This window comes from Thermobia domestica, chromosome 11, assembly GCF_964235325.1.
Source record: "Thermobia domestica chromosome 11, izTheDome1.hap1.1, whole genome shotgun sequence".
NCBI lineage: Eukaryota > Metazoa > Arthropoda > Insecta > Zygentoma > Lepismatidae > Thermobia > Thermobia domestica.
In genome coordinates this window covers 178995516-179014390 of record NC_137464.1, presented here as the reverse complement: position 1 = coordinate 179014390, position 18875 = coordinate 178995516, and the positions used below count along the sequence as shown (strand labels likewise).

Here is an 18875-nt window from a genome sequence, read left to right as displayed (position 1 = left end):
CATACGTACTAACGTGATCTCGTACTGCTTTAAACCATAAAGAACATGGTGGGAGTAATAAATGAGGGATTAGTTTCATATATTGTGATCTATCTATACACATTATATTGCACTCGTCCTGAAATTTTTCTAGGAAAGAAGTAGCATTCTCATTACATTTACCACTGAACTTACTCATAGCACGTATTTCACTCATCTTGACGCTTAACTTTACCTTCCTTTTATCATCCCGTGTTCTTGTTGAGTGACAATTCCTACCTATGGCGTGATGTGTAGTTGCACCATCTCCTTTCCGCCCATCTGTACTCCTCGGATGAATTTCTTCCAAAATAATGTCCTCATCAGATACGGGTGAAGGCGAAGTCATCTCTTGTGAACAAGGGAATTCTACACGATCATTATCCATGTTGTTGTGGTATGTGTTGTCCTTGATCTGTAGTGTCCTGATTTTCTCTTGTAAGGTAGCTATCAACTGTGTATTCACACGTATCTGGTTGGAGTTATCCATGACCTGAATCTTTTGTTGCTGTACAGAAGATTCTATTACTTCCAAATCCCTTTTTACACCATTGACTTCTTGGATTAGGTGGTTTTGATTATCCTGGCAATCCTCAGATATTCTTTTTAACTTTTCATCAAACTGCGAAGTGATGTCATTCATTGCCTGAATAATAAATTGTTTCGTCTCTTCTGACTTCTGCTCCAATCGCCTGTTGGATTCCTCGGACTTCTGCTCCATCGTCTGCTTTAATTCTTCATATCGTCTGTTGGATTCCTCGGACTTCTGCTCTATCATCTGCTTTAATCCTTCCATATCGTCTTTTCGGCTTTGTTCATGCCGCTGTAAGACTAATAAAATTCGGTCTTCTAATGTCATTCCTGGTGCTGCATTTTGTTCACCGTTATCACTATCACTGGTTTCTTTCTGCATTGCCTCACCGTTCATTTTTCTTGTGATTATTCTACCACTTCTAAGTCTTGTCAAGTTTGTAGTCATTAACCTTATTACAGAAGTAAATTCACCCTTACTTTACTTCGGGATATGAATTTGCAAGAATCCCGGGTGAGGTAAACCAAAATTTTTACAACGACTCACCAAAGGTAGTCATCAACCTGGTTCGGCTAATAATATAAGTAGATCTTGAGTGGTAGTATTTGTTTACACATTAAAATATCTTCCGTGATTACATTTACTAGTATTCTCACCTTTTATATTGAAATTACAAGTCGATGATACGTTTTAAACAATTTTATTCGTTGATTCTCTTTGAACGAATATGTACATAGACTGTATTGCAATCGTACATGTTTGTTAAGGTATCTATCAACAACAACATAGCAACTAATTATCCTATAATGTATGTTTCTTACATATATTAGAAACATTCTTCTTTTGTTATTTTTAAATTAACATTATATCTGGTATAGTGCTTATGTAGAAGCACTTTCTGCCCAAAAATACAAGTAATTATCAATTTATACAAGTATCTCGTTGTATGTTGAAGAGCAATTCAGGGATGGCGATTGCATCTTTCAACACGATCGAGCACCTGTTCATACTGCAAGGCCTGTGGCGGAGTGGTTACACGACCATAACATCCCTGTAATGGACTGGCCTGCACAGAGTCCTGACTTGAATCCTATATAACACCTTTGGGATGTTTTGGAACTCCGACTTCGTGCCAGGCCTCACCGACCTACATCGATACCTCTCCTCAGTTCAGCACTCCGTGAAGAATGGGCTGCCATTCCCCAAGAAACCTTCCAGCACCTGATTGAAAGTGTGCGTGCGAGAGTGGAAGCTGTCATCAAGGCTAAGGGTGGGCCAACACCATATTGAATTGTAGCAGTGTCGATGGAGGGCGCCACGAACTTGTAAGTCATTTTCAGCCAGGTGTCCGGATACTTTTGATCACAGGGTGTTAATGAACAATGTCGACAAACTTTAAGAGGTAATTTCTCACATCAAAATAAGAGGAAAAGTTCATATGGACGTATGGCGAAAAGTGCATGGTTTCAGAGCTAGGGCTGTCCAAAATCGCGAAAAAGCGAAATTTCAAGAGTTCCTATTTCGAATTCGAGAAACTGTGGATGGTGGTCCTTATCAGCGTAAAAGAAGTCACGCATACGCAATTCAAAAATGCATATTTCATTAATCTTCAATCGGTGTACGGATTATTCCCTGCAGGATGAAATTCCCAGAATGCCATCAACCGAATTTTGAGATAAGCTCTGATTTTATGATTGGTCCAAAATAGGTAAACGATAAGTCTTGATAGCAATGAACACGGAATCCTCTGGCGCGATGTCGGAAGTGTTAAGGATCGTCAGCAGCACGGTCTCTCGTACTTAGTGTTGTAAAAAAACGGTTTTTTTTCTGTGAAGTTTTTTTTCAATAAAAAACATCGTTCTTTTTCATGTTTTTTTTAAATGTCTGTTTTTTTTCTAGCAACTATTATTTATTGATTAACGTTACAGATTATTGAAATAATCAACAGAACTTGAGTCGAAGCCCTCGTAACTTACAAATCTTTTGTTTCTTTGTACCTATATACTAGCAAAATTGTGTGATTATTCATTTCGGCCCCAGGTCATTTTTGGCGTTTTCCTACATTTCCAGTTAGTGACTTATTGCTCAAAAACCATTCATTCGATTGATATGGTTAAGACCTTGTTTTTTAGAAAATGGATATGACTATTTTCTGGTGTAAGTTGCATTGCAGTGTTGCCAATGGGTGGGAAATTATTGAGGGAAATGTAGGGGTGAAAATTTACAAAAAATTCCCTAACCGAATTTCAAAATTTTTTGTATCTAGTACCACTCCTGCTATATGGGCTCAAATCACCTAAAAGAATCTTTGGTGTGTTGACAAGGTACAGTAAAATCCTGAAGTCGCTTGCTTCCATCCAAAGAGGGAAAGAAAAAAATCTGTCATACACATGAAATTTTGACACTTTTTACGCCTTACAAGCAAAAATCAAATATGCCGGGGCTACAGCTTCTCTAAGTATCCTATTGAAACTTTTTATGGTGCGTTCTGTAGGGCAAAGAGGAAGCTTTCAGATAGTGGTACGTTTGTTTCAATGTAGCCAGTAAGAGGGTATTAATAGAGCGGAAAAGGGAAAATTTTCCGAATTTTTCACCTAAAATCGGGAATTAATTGTTTTGGCTGGAAACACTGCCATCAGACAGACGAAAACTATCTGAAAATAAACCTTAGTACTCCAAGAATATATCTTACAAGTATCATGGCGATATATAACAAAGTAAGCATGAAATTTTAAAAAAAAATCTCATTCTACCTCAGAAATTCACCATTTTCTTACCATTTACAGAACATGGTTTATTATAAATCTCAACTGTACTTTCCCTAATTATTCTAGTGAAACTTTTTATGGTGCGCTGTGTAGGCTAAGGATGAGGCTGTTAGACACTGTTACGTTTGTTCGAATGTAGCCAACAAGAAGGAAATAATAGAAATAAAAAAGGTAATTTTTTCCCAAAATTTGCCCCTAAAATCTGGAATTAAAATTTTCTGTAGCTGGCAACAACACTATCAGACACACACAAACTATCTTAAAATAAGCTTTGGTATCCCTCTAATATATCCTACAAGTATTGTGACGATATCTAATAAAGTAAGCATGTCAATAAAAAAATCTCATTCTACCTTTAAAAAAATCACAGTTATCTTCCCAATTAGAGAACAAGGTCTACTGTAAACCTCAACTGTACTTCCCCTAATTATCCTATTGAAACTTTATATAGTGCGTTGTGTAGAGCAAAGACGAAACTTCCCGATACTGGTACGTTTGGTCCGATATAGCCAACAAGAGGGAAATAATAGAGACAAAACTGATATTTTTCCAAAATTTCCCCCTAAAATCTGGAATTAAAATTTTCTGTAGCTGGTAACACTGCTACCAGACAGACGTAAACTACCTTAAATTAGTATTAGGATATAACACTAATATATCCTACAAGTATTATGACGATATTTAAGGAACGAAACTTCTAATTACCAAAAATATATTACAGTAAACATAAAAGTAGGGAAAAATTAGAAAAATCAAGGGTTAGAACCTAAATACGAATTTTTCGTGCGTTCCCTAATTACCTCATTGTAGCGATCTGAACTTGCGTTCGTTAAGTAAGGACAAATGTTCGATTGGCGTAAGTTGACTTGCACTCGGACGTATAGGTACGGATTTATAAACAAAAGTTTCTAATTTTTTGCCCAAATTTAGGAAAATGTTAATTTCCCTAATTGGCAACACTGCGCGCAGGCCCGTCCAATTGATGTCAACAGTTAGGTATCCATCCGAGGTATTTACCTGGCAAGTCTTAAGGAGGTCTTTCTACAACGAAGGAAGCTACAGGGAAAAAACAAGTAAAGGAAATTCGAAATTAGAAAATTCTCGAATTTTTGACTGGGGTGAAATTTGAGAAGGAAATTCGACACCAGAAGAAAAATTAATATGATAAACTATATTCCAACCATATTTTGCAAGAATAATATCCCGATATCTTAATTAGTGTCCACACAGGAGTGGATTAAACAAATGACACACACATGTGTGCCACTTTCGCCACCTGGGCCACCGAGTATACATTTGATTACATTTTTTTGACTACTAACTCGTGTTGTTCTTGTAGTTATAGTCTCGACTAATAATAATATCGATGTTGTAAACAACAACTTTAGAAGGAAAATTTTCTCTCATTTTTACATCTTAGTTCCAACACTGTTGGTGAGAAATGCAGGGTGTTTCAAAATGAATTTTGGGGTTTTAAGTCTTCGTAGTACTTATTACATTTTACGTACAGTTATAAGCAATGCATCAAGTAAAAGAGCACCTCAAATAGTCTTTGCTACAAGTGTTCAATGTGAGATTCATTCGTCACACAGCACACATCTAGTCGATAGGCGAGAAAGGCCCATAAACTTTCCGCCATATGGCACAAAACACATTCAATTTAGGGGAGTCTCGTTTCAAGTGTACCATATCCTGAGGATTTGCTAACGGCCAGATACAAACATTATGAGTGTTCACATTAGCTCTTAGGTGAAATGTCGATTTATCACTGAAGACGACACGATCCAGAAAATCTTCATTGTTATGCAGCAATATTTCACTTGCGAAATTGGCACGTAAACCGTAGTCTGTAGGCTTTAGACCTGTAGCAACTGCAATATTCTTCACACAGACCGTTGCAGTGTACAGATTCAGTCTTTATTAAAACACAAAAAACTTTCTGCTGTCTAGTCTACATCTTTGCTGCTTGCTGTTCCTAACGGCAGACAGAAGAAACAATGCATGTACAGTACATGCGTGCGTACAAAACTGTTTGAGTTGCTCTTTCATTTGATATAATATTTATAATTGTAAGTTAATTGTAATAGATACTACAAAGTTTCAAAACCCTAATATTAATTTTGAAACACCCTACATTACTTCAAATTAAGTCATCCTATATTCATGTCTTTTATATACATATCATCAGGGCCGGTCCTAGTCAATTTGTCGCCCCATGCAATGGCATAATTTGCCGCCTCCCCCTTTCTCCAGAAAGAACAAATCTTAAAAGTCATGATTTTAAGTATGCTACTCCAGTATAAACAACAAAGGAGAGGGTAAATACAGTTGCACTCAGAAAGGCTTAAATACTTACTAAAAATGCAATCCCGTTGTGTGTGTGTGTGTTTTTTTAATATTAATCTATTATGTTAGTGGAAGATAAAGCAAACACACCTGCAGAGGAAAGATGGTAATCCTTTTTATAGAACTCACTATTGAGCTTCAATCTCAATGTATCAGTTTGCAATTCCAGTGCAACTAGCTCTTTTATCTTTATTTCTTGATTTCTCTTCTGTATTTGTTAACATTTTTTTTTTTTTAAAAAAAACTTGTTTCTATCTTCAATGATAAGGAACTTGTTTCTGACAAAAACAAGACTAGTTGTTATATCAAAACTGTGATAACTTACTAAATGGAACAGATATTCACTACTATTCGAGAATTGAATTCTTGCATTTGGCAACAATCAAGCAATTTGTGCTCGGATTTATTCGACCATTTGCTTTAGCATTGTCCATGTGGCCTTAAACTAATGCAACCATGCAACCTAAACGTAATTTATGAATGTAGTATTCAAATAGAAGGTCAGCTTAGTAAATGTAACTACCATCATCATGAAGTCTGTTTCCAACAAGAAATGTTTAATTTAAATAATATACTTATGACAGATTTTGCCAGACCATCCAAACTTGCCGCTCCACGCAAATGCACGTGTTGCATATATGGTAGAGCCGGCTCTGCATATCATATATATCTAGTCGACAAATTATTTATATATGACATTTAGAAAAATACTATTTGGCAAATTAGTATTAGTTTTTACCTTTAGACAAGTTATTTGAATTTTATACTGTTAGTGAGATTATTTTCGTACTTATTAAAGGCCTGCTTTCACGAAAAAACAAAATTTCATTTCTACTTTTATTTCTTAGTTGATATTGATGAAAACTGCTGAAACCCGAATTGTTAATAGGTATGGTATTCATGTAAATTGTAAAATATTTGTAGCGTATCAGTATCTAGCGTTTAATTTATGTTGCATTTTACGGTGATTATACCTACATAAAAATATTTAATACTTAAATAGACGTAACATGCATTACAAATGACTATTTGAAAAAAAACGAAATTTAGAAAAAAAACGAGAGGCAATGTTTTTTTTTCTAAAAAAAACGTACATTTCTGAAAAAATACGAACGGTTTTTTTTCTATTTACAACACTACTCGTACTCGGGAAAACGCATGTTTCGATGTTTTCTTTCACGCTTGTAAGTAAAGAAAACGTGAAATATAGCGTGACGAAATATATATCATCACACGTTATTCCGAACACAAAGAAACATGCAGCTGCCTGTTCCTAACACTCCCGCCTTCCCTCCGAAGCATTGGATGTCCATTGTTGTCAAGGTTTATCTTCTGCCTACTTTGGACCCTTCTTGAAATCAGGGTATATCTGAAAACTCTATTGAAAACATATCTGAGTATTACACCCTGTAGGGAATACCCTCTAACCTATTGACAATTGATGAAATGTACAATTTTGGATTATGTATGCGTGGCTTCCTTTACGCTGATAAGAACCAGCATCCACAGTTTCTAAAATTCGAAATAGGGCCTATTGAAATTTAGCTTTTTCGCGATTTTGGGCAACCCTAACTCTCAAACTATGCACTTTTCGCCATAGGTCCATATGAACTTTTTCTCTTATTTTGAAGTGAGGAATCACCTCTTAAAGTTTGTCGATATAGTTCATTAACACCCTGTATATATTGTGGCAGAGCCTATATATTTTATTATTTATTCTATGTTTTATTTTTAGTTGATTGTATTTTTAATAAAGATTTAGATTTTGATTATTAGAATCACAGAAGACAGTAAAGTATTAGAAAATAATAATACAAGAAAACAAATTACATAAATGATGGACATTGCTCTTGAGTGTAAAAATAATTATGTAATGTTGGTATGTAGTACGTCTTGACTACAAATTATTTTAATTACAGGAAATTGGAATCAGAATTTAATTAATGTATGACTGGAAAGAATTGGTAGAATTTTATGTATGTAAATTTGTAAGATGCTTGTAAAGACAACACACTCTTCTCGGGTATGTTAGAATTGCCAGGAATAGTGAGTCAAGGCATTCCAAGGATTGCCAGTCGTCGGCCACAATGAGGAAACCGTTTCGTTTCCTAGATGAGAAAGAGCACACGCCTCTGACGTCATGCAGAAGCGGCAAATTCCAGGTTGCAGGAAAATCCAACAAAACCAGAGGACCAGAGGTCACAGGGACAGTGAAGGAGAGTTGGAGAGACGGAACAACGACGACGAATCGGAGAACGAAACTAAAGATCGAACAAGTAGAATTCCTAAAAAGTTGATCTCTGATTATGATAGGAAAGCGGTACTGTTCTTATTTTTGAGCAAGTCAGTATTTTGTTAGACGAACTTAGAAATTTATTGAGTAGTACCGAGTAAATATTATTATGCTGCCGACCGTTTGATCGACTACGGCGTCACCAAATTACATCGCAGACCGTTCTCAGATATTAACTCCATTCTACCCCTTGGAGTGACCTGCCAGCGAGACACTATCCAGCCTGTGACTTGGCAATTGAGAGGAGCCTATTGGACCAGCATTTCCAGGAGAGGCAGAACCGGACAACCAGAGGTATGTGCTACTTTCTTAAACATTTGTCGAAGGCTCAATGTTTGGATATGCAGTGTTTGAACTGGCATTTCTAAATACCCGAATTTATACACAACACCTTACACACTCTTACATAAGCTTAAGAAAATACAGCGTTAATTCTATTCTCGAAATTTGGAGTTGTTATTTAGACACAGAAATCCCCGTATTGACATGAGTAGAGTTATTACCTCTCGCTTAGTTATAATTCGTATTCCCACTCATTTCAGATGGTGAGAGGAAGGTAACTTCTCTGAGTTCACTTGTATCATTCCCAAACTAGAAACGAACCAGAGAGGTTGTCAATATATATATATATATATATATTTCAACGAAGTTCGTTACTGAATTCTCTATGTCTGTGTATCTGTCTCTCTGTCCGTCTGTCTGTTATTTGCTATTTTTTAAAATCTAGCCCTCCATTCAATACATCATCAAAAACTATCTGAGAAAATCATATAATTTCTCCCGTCACTCTTACTTCTCCCGAGATATTGGCCAAAAAATGGCCGATTTTCGGAGATTTAAGGAGCCATATCTTTGAAAACATAAGTCATAGAGAGCTTATATTGGTGTTGATCAATACCTAAGGGGATGGTGAACATTTTGGTACCAAGCAATAACCGATGACCACTGGTTTTTGGCCTTTGGCCAGTAGCCACCAGTTAATATCGGTACCAAAATGTTTACCATCCTCTTTAGTATTGACCAACACTAACATTATCTCTCTATGACTTACCGTTCCCAACATATTGGCCGAAAAATAGTACCGATTTCAGGATATTTAAGGAGACATATCTCGGGAACTGTAAGTCATAGAGAGATCATATTGGTGTTGATCAATACCTAAGAGGATGGTGAACATTTTGGTACCAAATAGTAACCGGTAGCCATTGGCTACTGTTCCCTAGATATTGATCAAAAAAGTTCGAATTTCGGGAGATTTAAGGAGCCATGTCTCGGGAACCGTAAGTCATATAGAGGATATTTTGCGAATTTTTGCGAGAAACAGAAGATGCGGATAGAAGGATTTGCTTTTACATGTAGGAACAATCACAATTATCCTTCCCGCTCCATCACTCCATTCTTTTTAAATTCGTTGTGGCAATGCTCTTGGAGCATTCTCAACTTTTTTTTGTTTGAAGCTAAAAGTTAAAAAAAAGCAACATAAGAAAGAAACATCAATTTTAACACCAAAGCATTAAATTTGAAATTTACGTGTGTAACAAATATTACACTTTCAATTATTACATAATATCTTCATGTTTAAAAAATAAATAAAATCTCAGACCGGGTTTCGGACTCTCGATCATCAAGTTTCACAAATTCTTTACGAAGACTCAGTGGCTCACCATGCTCGACTACCATCGGTACGTCTTACAGCTAGTGTCTATACAAAGAACGGAGGGAAAATGTAATTCCCTCTGTATGGATCTGTGGGAATTGTGATAGATCTAGCTCACTTTTTGGACTTACTCTCTGAAGGGGTTTCTAGGTTTTTGTGAACAGAAATGTACAAGTGTTTGTGTAACTTCCAGATACTAGCTAAGGAGAAAACAGATTCTGATGCAGAATCGATCCTGAGATGGAATGCTGACTTTACTGTTTTATTTGTACCAATGTAATTATGTGTATTGTCCAGCGTAAGGCATTTGTATGTAACGTTTTTATTTTTAGAAATAAAATTTTTAAAAAATTACTAGAATATTGTAAAACTTTGTCCCATATAGGTATAGGTAGAGCGTTAATAAAAAGTGTGTTCGGAATCAAACTCCCACTACCAATTTTATTATAATATTTCTCTATAAAAGTATTTTCACAAAATACTGTACAAATTAATCTCTCTAGTATCAAAGGTTAGTTATAGGTTTTCTTTGACCGTAAGGTCGCAGATAGGATCTCTGCAGAGCCCCGAAGCAGGCTAAGCGGCTGTATTTGGGATTCCCAGTCAAAGCCCTGAAGCAGACTAGAGACCCTGGGGTTAGGTTACTCCTAAAGTCCCGAAGCAAACAATAGGAGGGACACCAGAAAACGTACTGAATTGCCTTTGTCCATCCAATTTATAGGGTTCCTTGGGTGGTGGTGACGCTGCTGTTCCAATGTCATCTTCTGCTCTGCAAGTGATTGTAGATTCATCTGGTGTGAAATCTTCTTGCCGAACCACGTTGGTGGTGTTTGTAAACACTGACGTGTGGAATTGTTTGTTTACATCACATAGGACATTACAATATGCATTATCATACTTCAGAGTCTAGCGTAGGACTTCTCTTTTGATTACTTGCTATTTTTATTACTTAATAATTTATTATTTTATTAATAAATTATTTTACTTCCTTTACTTTTTACTGACTTTCCACTTTAGAAAAATGCTTTAGCAATTTCGAACACATGAGAGTCAAACATAGGTCGTATACAATGACTTGATGTCTAAGACACTGCATTATTATCTAGTTACAATAGGTTATCTAGAATGCATTATCTCTACCTACTATCTTACACATTTGACTATGTAATAGTTTGTTTTACTATTTTAACTTTAAGAACTAATTTTATGGCCTATGGAACGCGCAGGTTCAATGTTTCGTTCATGAAAGCTCTCAACTGGTTTCTGTCCTTAGCCAACTGGACCCAGTTCCTATTTTGTATTCCTGTTTCTACGAGATCCATCTTAATATTGTCTTTCCATCTGCGCCTAGGTCATCCTAATGGTCGTTTTCTGATTGGATTTTCAATTAAATATTTGAAAGTGTTCCTACTTTCACTCTGGCTCCATGACTCGCCCACTCGAGCCTCCTAGACTTGATTATCTTAATGATGTTTGGTAAACGGTATAGGTAAATTATGCAGATCCTCATTATGAAATTTTTGACATTCGCGTTCTGAATATTCATCGTAGAATTTTATTCTCAAATATTTTCAGTTAGGGAATAACTTCCTCCTTACTAAATAATTTAATGCGTCTTAAAAGATTGGGGCAGCCCGCATATCCCTTCTCTGTTCTTCCCTCACAATAAGCGACCATGTTTCGCAACCATACAACACAACAAACATGATTATCGTTTTGTGTATTTTAAGTTTCAAATTCCTTGATAGAATTTGCGAAGACAAAGGATTTTGAACTGAGTAACAACATGAATTCCGAGCTTTTAGTCAACATCTAATTTCTTTCTGGATGTGATTTTGGTCTATTAATACTGATCCTAGATATTTGAAAGTGTCCATTTTGTCGAAAGTATTATTTGGTAGTTTGACATATCCATAATTTGCAGTATTACAGTCTCGGCGAATGTATTTAGTTTTCTCTGCATTTACTTCTAAACCCATGTCCCAGCAAGCGATTAATAAAACCTCTGAATTTCTTTCTGTTGTTCTCCTATCATCCCCTATCAGATTTACATAAAAGCATACGCCATAACCTTGTGAATACCTGTAAGCTGTATGTCCTTGTTGCTATCTTTGATTTTCCTTATAGTGTACTTCGAAAAAAAGTTAAATAATGATGGCAACAACGCATCTTCTTGTTTCAGGCCATTCTCGACATGAAAGCTCATGGACAAGAGTTTTCCCACTCGGACTTAGAACTCGTTTAAACACATCTTAATTAGTCGAACTAGCTTTTTCTTTATTTCAAATTCTGTAAGAATTTTGTGGAATGTTTCCCTCCTAACCGAGCCGTGGACTTTTCTAAAATCAATAAACAATTTTAATTACTGTAACTTTAACTATCTTAGCTATTTAAATAAACTATCTTAACTTTAGTTACAAAATTCCTCAGCGATCAAGCCATCGTGGTTGACCTATAGTACTCATGAAATTGCGGTAAAGATCCAGACTTTATTAGTCTAAATTAAATAAAACTATCTGAGAGTTTTCCTGATTTTCTCACACTTGACAACTGCGTAGTTTATTTCATGATTATCTGTTCGTATATTTGAATTTGTTTCCAAGATATAAACTACATAAACAGAACGGGTTATTTCTCTTTCTACCTGCAAATCAACTTCAGGAAAGGATGTTGAAGAGTTTTGACTATACATACCATATAAATACAACAAAATTAAACAAAAATAAATTTTTAATACATTTAACAATGTCATCTGCGTGACTTACATACAGCACAAATATCACATAGATCTGTTGTTGTTAAAATTGTGTGTGTACAGTCATGCTTACTAAAACTAGAACACCCATATTCGTTTTGATTATTCTTTACTCGCATCAAGAGGCACAGCGTTTTGATAAATAGGTTTACAAAAAAAAAAAAAAAAAAAAAAAAAAGTAATCAAGTTTCTGAACATGGCTGTATGAACTGTTTTGAGACTTCATGATACAAAAATTCAAAAATGCAGAGAAAATTGGTTTTATCATTTAAAGTGCAAATTTAGAAAAGTAAAACGAGATGATCTCATTAGTTAATTACATCTCTTTTTGTAACAGATGCAATAACACATAGCTAAACAATAGATCGTAGGATGTACTTTGCATATTTTAAATACCACTCGATCCCATAAAACTTGATAATTGTAAATATCATCCTTGTGGTTGGAGGATTGAATTTAACTTACTAATGATGAGAGCTACTTTACGTGCTTTGATTTTTACGGACTTGGGTGTACTGTCCGCTTTTCCCAGCTGATCCAATTCCGAAGACAAGATCTGAGATATCATGGATGGTGATACATGATCAGTTCGTAGAAAACATTCTACCAACAATAAAGAACGCATTAAAGTAACTTCAGATGACTGTTTTGACAAGAGCTCCGCAACACAGTGAAGGATATCCACACAACTTAGAGCTGTACACCTGTAATAATCAATACAACAACCACTCAGCACTTGAAAATAAATAAAGTTTCTATTTATATACACAGATCAGAATCTAAAAATGCCTAGGCGATACCTCTCTAACTGTACTTCAGTTAAGTGTCTAGCTTATGATAGAATGTGATTAACACTATGGTCAAAGCAAAATTATGTAAAACTTGCTGCCAGTGGTTCTTGACTACAAATGAAGTGAAGTGCACTATTAGAATTCGCAAATCTTGGTTGCCACTATTTTCACTCGTCAGCTGTCTGTCTGTTTCATGCATAATAAGGTTAGTATGAAAAAATAACAGCATTAATACACCTCTTTATTCAGAGGTTACCTTATTTCTTTTAACATGCTTTAAAAGAAAGTCTTAGAAGGCCATTTCTTTACATTTGAGGCCGCAGTAACTTAGTGACAAGAGCATTCACTCTGGTAGGTAGGGTCCCTGGTTTGATCCCAGTTATCGCCAAGTAGGCTTTGTAATAGGGATGGACAAAATATTTTGGATCCGGAATCCAAACCTACATCTGAAATTGTGGTGATAACAAATTTGAATATCTAAAATTCGTCTAAATCTTTTTCGGATTCACTAATATAGTGGGATGCTGTGCTTTTAAATGCTTCCATAGTAGGATGCTGCGCTTTTAAATGTTTCCATGACACATTTGTGCTACCTTTGTTCTTTATTTTTCTTTTAACCTTGCAATATTTATATGCTGCACTTTCTGTGGAAGTCTCTTTAGTAAAATGCTTCCAAGTTTGACTTCTTCTTATTTCAGAGTATATCGAATTTAACCGTCTGAAAGAACTGATGTAAAAGGTAATTCTTCTACTCAGCTCCTCTTCAAAACTTAATGTTATCTCCACATTGAAAATAATTATTTTATTCTTAGAAAATAAACTTCACTATTTTCTCATATAAAAATGAAAGATCTTTCAGATAAAGACCATCCAATCGTAGGAATACTAGACAAAACAAACTTTTTATTTATTGTAGTTTCTGACTCACTGGAGTCCAACCATCAACAAATTTAATAATGAATATCTTTCACTTCGAAGGTACAACAAAAAATAGAGACTGGTTGGCGTGGCGTGGCATAGTAGATTTTTAAACATACACACGAGAATTTCAGGAGAGCGATATGATTGTGTAGTGTATGTACATTATTAGTAATTAAGCGTTCGTTATATGGCATGTATCACCTAAGTTATTGCTTGCCCTTCTGAGGTCGAGGATTTATTGAAGGAGTAACTAAAAAAAGATATTTCTGTTATTTTTTCTTCTCCCTCCAGGTTTCTTTAATCATAATTGCAGGACGTAATCAAAACATATTCATGCATCGTATCATTGATGTGTTTTGTATTTTGTATATTAAAGTGTTCAAAAATATTTAACATATTCGCATTTGTTCATATGATCTCAGGTTCAATTCCCAGTGAGAACGTACATGAGACAATTGGGAGTTAAAACAATATGAAAATAGTATTTAAGTCAGGAAATTGATATTAAAACTTAAGCTGTCTGTTGAGACTGTAAGTCTGTAGTTAAATTAAGCCACACGTTTCATGAAGATATATTATGTCATTGTTTATTTACTATAAACTACCACATACACCCTCAGAGACCATTTTACACTGGAGTAATCAACAGATGAAAACCACATTGGAAAAGGAAGTGGAAGGAAGATCTCCAGAGCCTTAGATTAAGGCACTAATCCAGTATTTGCTTAGTGTATCTGAGAAACAACCCTGGAAAATCCAGTCAGGATGGTCGGTCTCCGAATTATAACCCGGTTTTACCCAATTGCGAAGCAAGACTCTCTTTCCTCCAAAAAATTCCAGGACAAATCACCAATTTTCCAGGATTTCGACACAGGAAGGTATATCAGGATTGTAACTGTAGGTTCAAAACTCACAACAGTGAAATGAAAAGTACATTAGCTCATGCAGTGAATATTAACGCAAATACAGTATTAATACACAATAATTAAATATACAAAGCGGAGCGTTTTTTTTTTCTCCTCCCAACTTCCCTTATAGCAACTCGATCCATCCACATCCAGCATTTTCATTCTTTCTACATGACATTTTAATTGTGCACCGAACAAATTTACAAGCAACAAAAATTTATTTTTCGTACATGAAATCTTCATTGCGTGACAGTGTGACAGATATAATTAGGAGAAAAAAGGAATTATATTACAGTTTCTCAACTGAATATGGAGTTGTTTGATTTCCTCATCTATAGTCATAACTTCTTTCTTCTTTAGCGAAGCTGCTCTACAGATAGCATTTGACTTTGCCAATAAGGTAAAGCAAGACTTCTGCTCTGCTTCATGTGCAAGCTGGTTTCCTTTTGTCTCCAAATCTTCACTTGTTTCCATCAATTTCCTATTCTTTCTCTGCAGCTGCTGTACATTTTCAAGTATCTCTTTCCTCTTGTTTTATGACTTTGTCACATATAGCATTCATATGAAATTTTACTGAAGAGTAAGTACTGCTGCGAAAACAGACTGATTATGGAGGATTGATACTATAAAGCATAGTTTCTGGAGGATAGTGCTAGTGAAGACAGCATCCAAGAATGGATTGACAGACAAGTGGATGAAAGAAGAAGAGAGAAATTCTCCAAGCCAACTATCCTGTTGGGAGAAAGAAAGCTCACCAAACACTCACACATGCAGGACCACGACAAATTATTATTCAGCACAGAAACAAAAATAGCAAACAATTAAAATCTTCATTATAATTATGAAAAATCTGACATTCAGTACTTGAAAAATTTCAAGGACAGAAATGCATTTTCAAGAACATTTCCATGATAAAATCAATTCAAGGACATTTCCACGACAAGTGGGAACCCTGAAGACTCGTTTAACAACTAGCCTAAGCTCGCTCGGTATTATTATTATTTAGCTAATAATTAACGTAATGTTCTAAAATTAGTGTAAATTAAACTCTATTTTCTTTATTGCTGATGTTATAGTTAAGAGGTCTACATGAGACATCAGTCCCCGGTCCCAGCTACCATTAAATGGGCCTTGCTCAAGAGGGAATATTAAAACTGGAATTCAGGAAGCGGGGATGAAGAGATTAATGAGGATGAGGAAACTATGGACGATGCAAAAACTGAGTAATTATGACTTCATTACAGATATATTCACTTACATATGCCAATTAATATTTCTCTGATATAGCAGACTCTTATTTCTATAGTGTCAGGAAAAAGGCCTGCTTTCGTGTAAACGAACACACTACGCACATGCCCATGGGTGCAACGTTCGTGCAAAGAAACATTGGGGAAACTAAACAAAAAATCGGAAAAACGAGGGGAAAACGATAAACACCCTTTAACTTAAAAAAATAAATAAATAAAATAAAATAAAAATACTAAACTTGGAGCTACGAAAGATGCGAGACGAATTTTATTGAAAAGATTGTTTTTCTTAGTGATTAGTTGTGCTAACTATGAATATGAATTAAGAAGAAAAAACGTAGCGCTGAGTTCCGCAAACCAGCTGAAAAGAAAATATTGGATAAAACTTTAAGAAAGGTATTTAAGATAATTAAACTAAACTCCTAGCGCGACAGCCCCTTGGGATCTGGACCTGCCAGCGGGCTTACGACATTTAAGAACTGATTATCTTAAATGCTGCTCCTAAATACTGACAATCTAAGTCTTATGTATCAAATATTTCTTGTGATAATATCATACCCTTTCCGTCTTTTATAGACGAAAAGCTATAGTTACCCACATTATCTAGTACAGAGATAAGTTCTGATTCTCTCATAGCTCCTGATGGTGATAGTCAAGATTCGCCGAAGAATGATCTCCCAAACCCAAACTGAAATATTGATGCCACTGGAACGGCTGAAAGATTATCGTGGGTAAGTGAATTGCCCACTTGTCAGGATGAAGGGCGCTGGTGATGTGAAATGCGGGGCTGTCAGTGGTACTACTTATAATAATTGGATTTATCGGAATCTGTGTAGTCGGAAACCCTCTTCAAAAAGATGATTAACTTTTAATCTTAGGTTTGAAAATGTTACGTAAGGAGTTTTACTGCTATCATTTGGTTGCATATAAATCTTTTCATTCCGGAATTATCGGATTTATTTTAACGTCTAACTTTCCCATCTCTTCTGATTTACGAATATTTATATCACGACTGTCCCCTTCAGGTCAATTAGTGATATTTTAACTCATTCCGAACCAATTATATATATGGTTAGTCTTGTTATATGGAAATAATTGAGACCAGAAGGAGTCCAGAGGCTACGTTCAGAAGAGTCTTGGCAGACCTCCTGATAAATTATGTCTTTCCACAAGGTAAATTGTGGCAATCTGATACCTACATAAGGAAATCTTCCGGTTCAATGTGAAAGCTCCCGTAACAACTAGGACTCTAATCAGTGGGATACGTCTTGCTAATTTTTCCCCAATGTGAAAGTACCTAAATTTATTGTTAAAAATGAAAAGGCCTTTATGTCAAACAAATCGCCACTATAGTTTTCGTATTTGAACATAACACTCATGAAAAGCCATGTTAAAGCGCGATTTACCCCTGAAAAGGAATATTTATCTGTTTTAGCTTCTAATGTTTCCCCAAGTACATGCGGAATTACTGTAAGTGGTTTTAGGTCGCATTACATCGGCTACAGGATTTTTCGCAGTTAGGAACACGGTTTTTCGTTCACAAACGAATATTACCAGCAATTAAACGGGTTGAATTTGTCACTGACAGACTTTCTTTTATTACTCTTAAGGGACAGTGGTATGATACTGTTTTAAATGTATCGTCATCCGCAAAAAAAAGTTCGCATATACTGTAACTTCCACATTTTCATTAATAACTCAGTTTTCTTAATATATTATCGCTTCTTTGTGCTTTCCTTAACAAGGCAGTGTAGTAATGAATAATTATTTATGATTTTTGTGAAAAAATAAAGCAAAATAAGAAAATTATAAGCAAAAAACTGTGATTGTTATGAAACTTTAGTCTGTCAGATAATTACGCGAAGAATATCCCGAGGGAAATTCACTCCATACAGTGCACAGGTATTAGGAGCACTCACAAATACGTAAAATTGAAGGAACAGAAAATAATGTATTTTTGAGATGAACATACAATTCACACTTCACGTGAAATTCCAATATGGGAAATCAATCAATATCTTCAGTTGAAATTACTGAAAAAAACAGAAAATGGCTATTTAAAACTCCAAGTGTAAACCTGCGCTTGGAGCGAGTCTATTTCTAATATCAGAACGCGTTATTTCGTAATATGCCTTCGTGGCCAAGCTGTTGCAACGGGTTTAGCAATGCTGTTGAAATTCTAGAACCGAAGGGTGGCAGTTCGAGCCTGAGTGCGGAACGCTTTTTTTTTTTTTTTTTTTTTCAATATAGTGAAATATTTTTTAAAATGTCTAGTTTGAAGTGCTTAAAAACACAAGACCAGATGAACAATCACTTTTCAAAGCTCAGTCACATTTATTCACTATGTTCATCAATTAGGCTATATACGAAGACACTAAAATGTGGAACGTTAACGATCCTTATTAGCGTTAATACCACATCCGTTATAATGAGAACAGATTTGGGATCTGAATACCAACCTTAAACCATACGTCCAAAATGAAAATTATTCATGTTCTTGATACCTATTGCAACACTCAGTATTGCAATATAGAGTGTGTAATATAGAGAGTGAGAGTGCGAAAGAGAGATAAAATACTGTATACAGGGTGCGGAAAAATTCCCGGAACGGTCCAATATCTCGCGAAGTATAAATATCA

At 35.4% G+C, this 18875-nt stretch overlaps 1 protein-coding gene across 5 annotated transcripts in view; it reads right to left on the bottom strand.

Annotated features, from left to right (window-relative positions):
• Positions 1-12326: 12326 nt before the first annotated feature.
• The window catches only part of LOC145664584 (AP-4 complex accessory subunit Tepsin-like), an 87109-nt gene continuing 80560 nt past the window's right edge, over positions 12327-18875 (bottom strand). For all 5 annotated transcript variants that reach the window (XM_081731372.1, XM_081731376.1, XM_081731374.1 and 2 more), the window contains one exon: positions 12327-13073. In XM_081731372.1, coding sequence (XP_081587498.1) covers positions 12800-13073 — 274 coding nt within the window. In that variant the 3' untranslated portion in view covers positions 12327-12799. The remainder of the gene's footprint in view (positions 13074-18875) is intronic.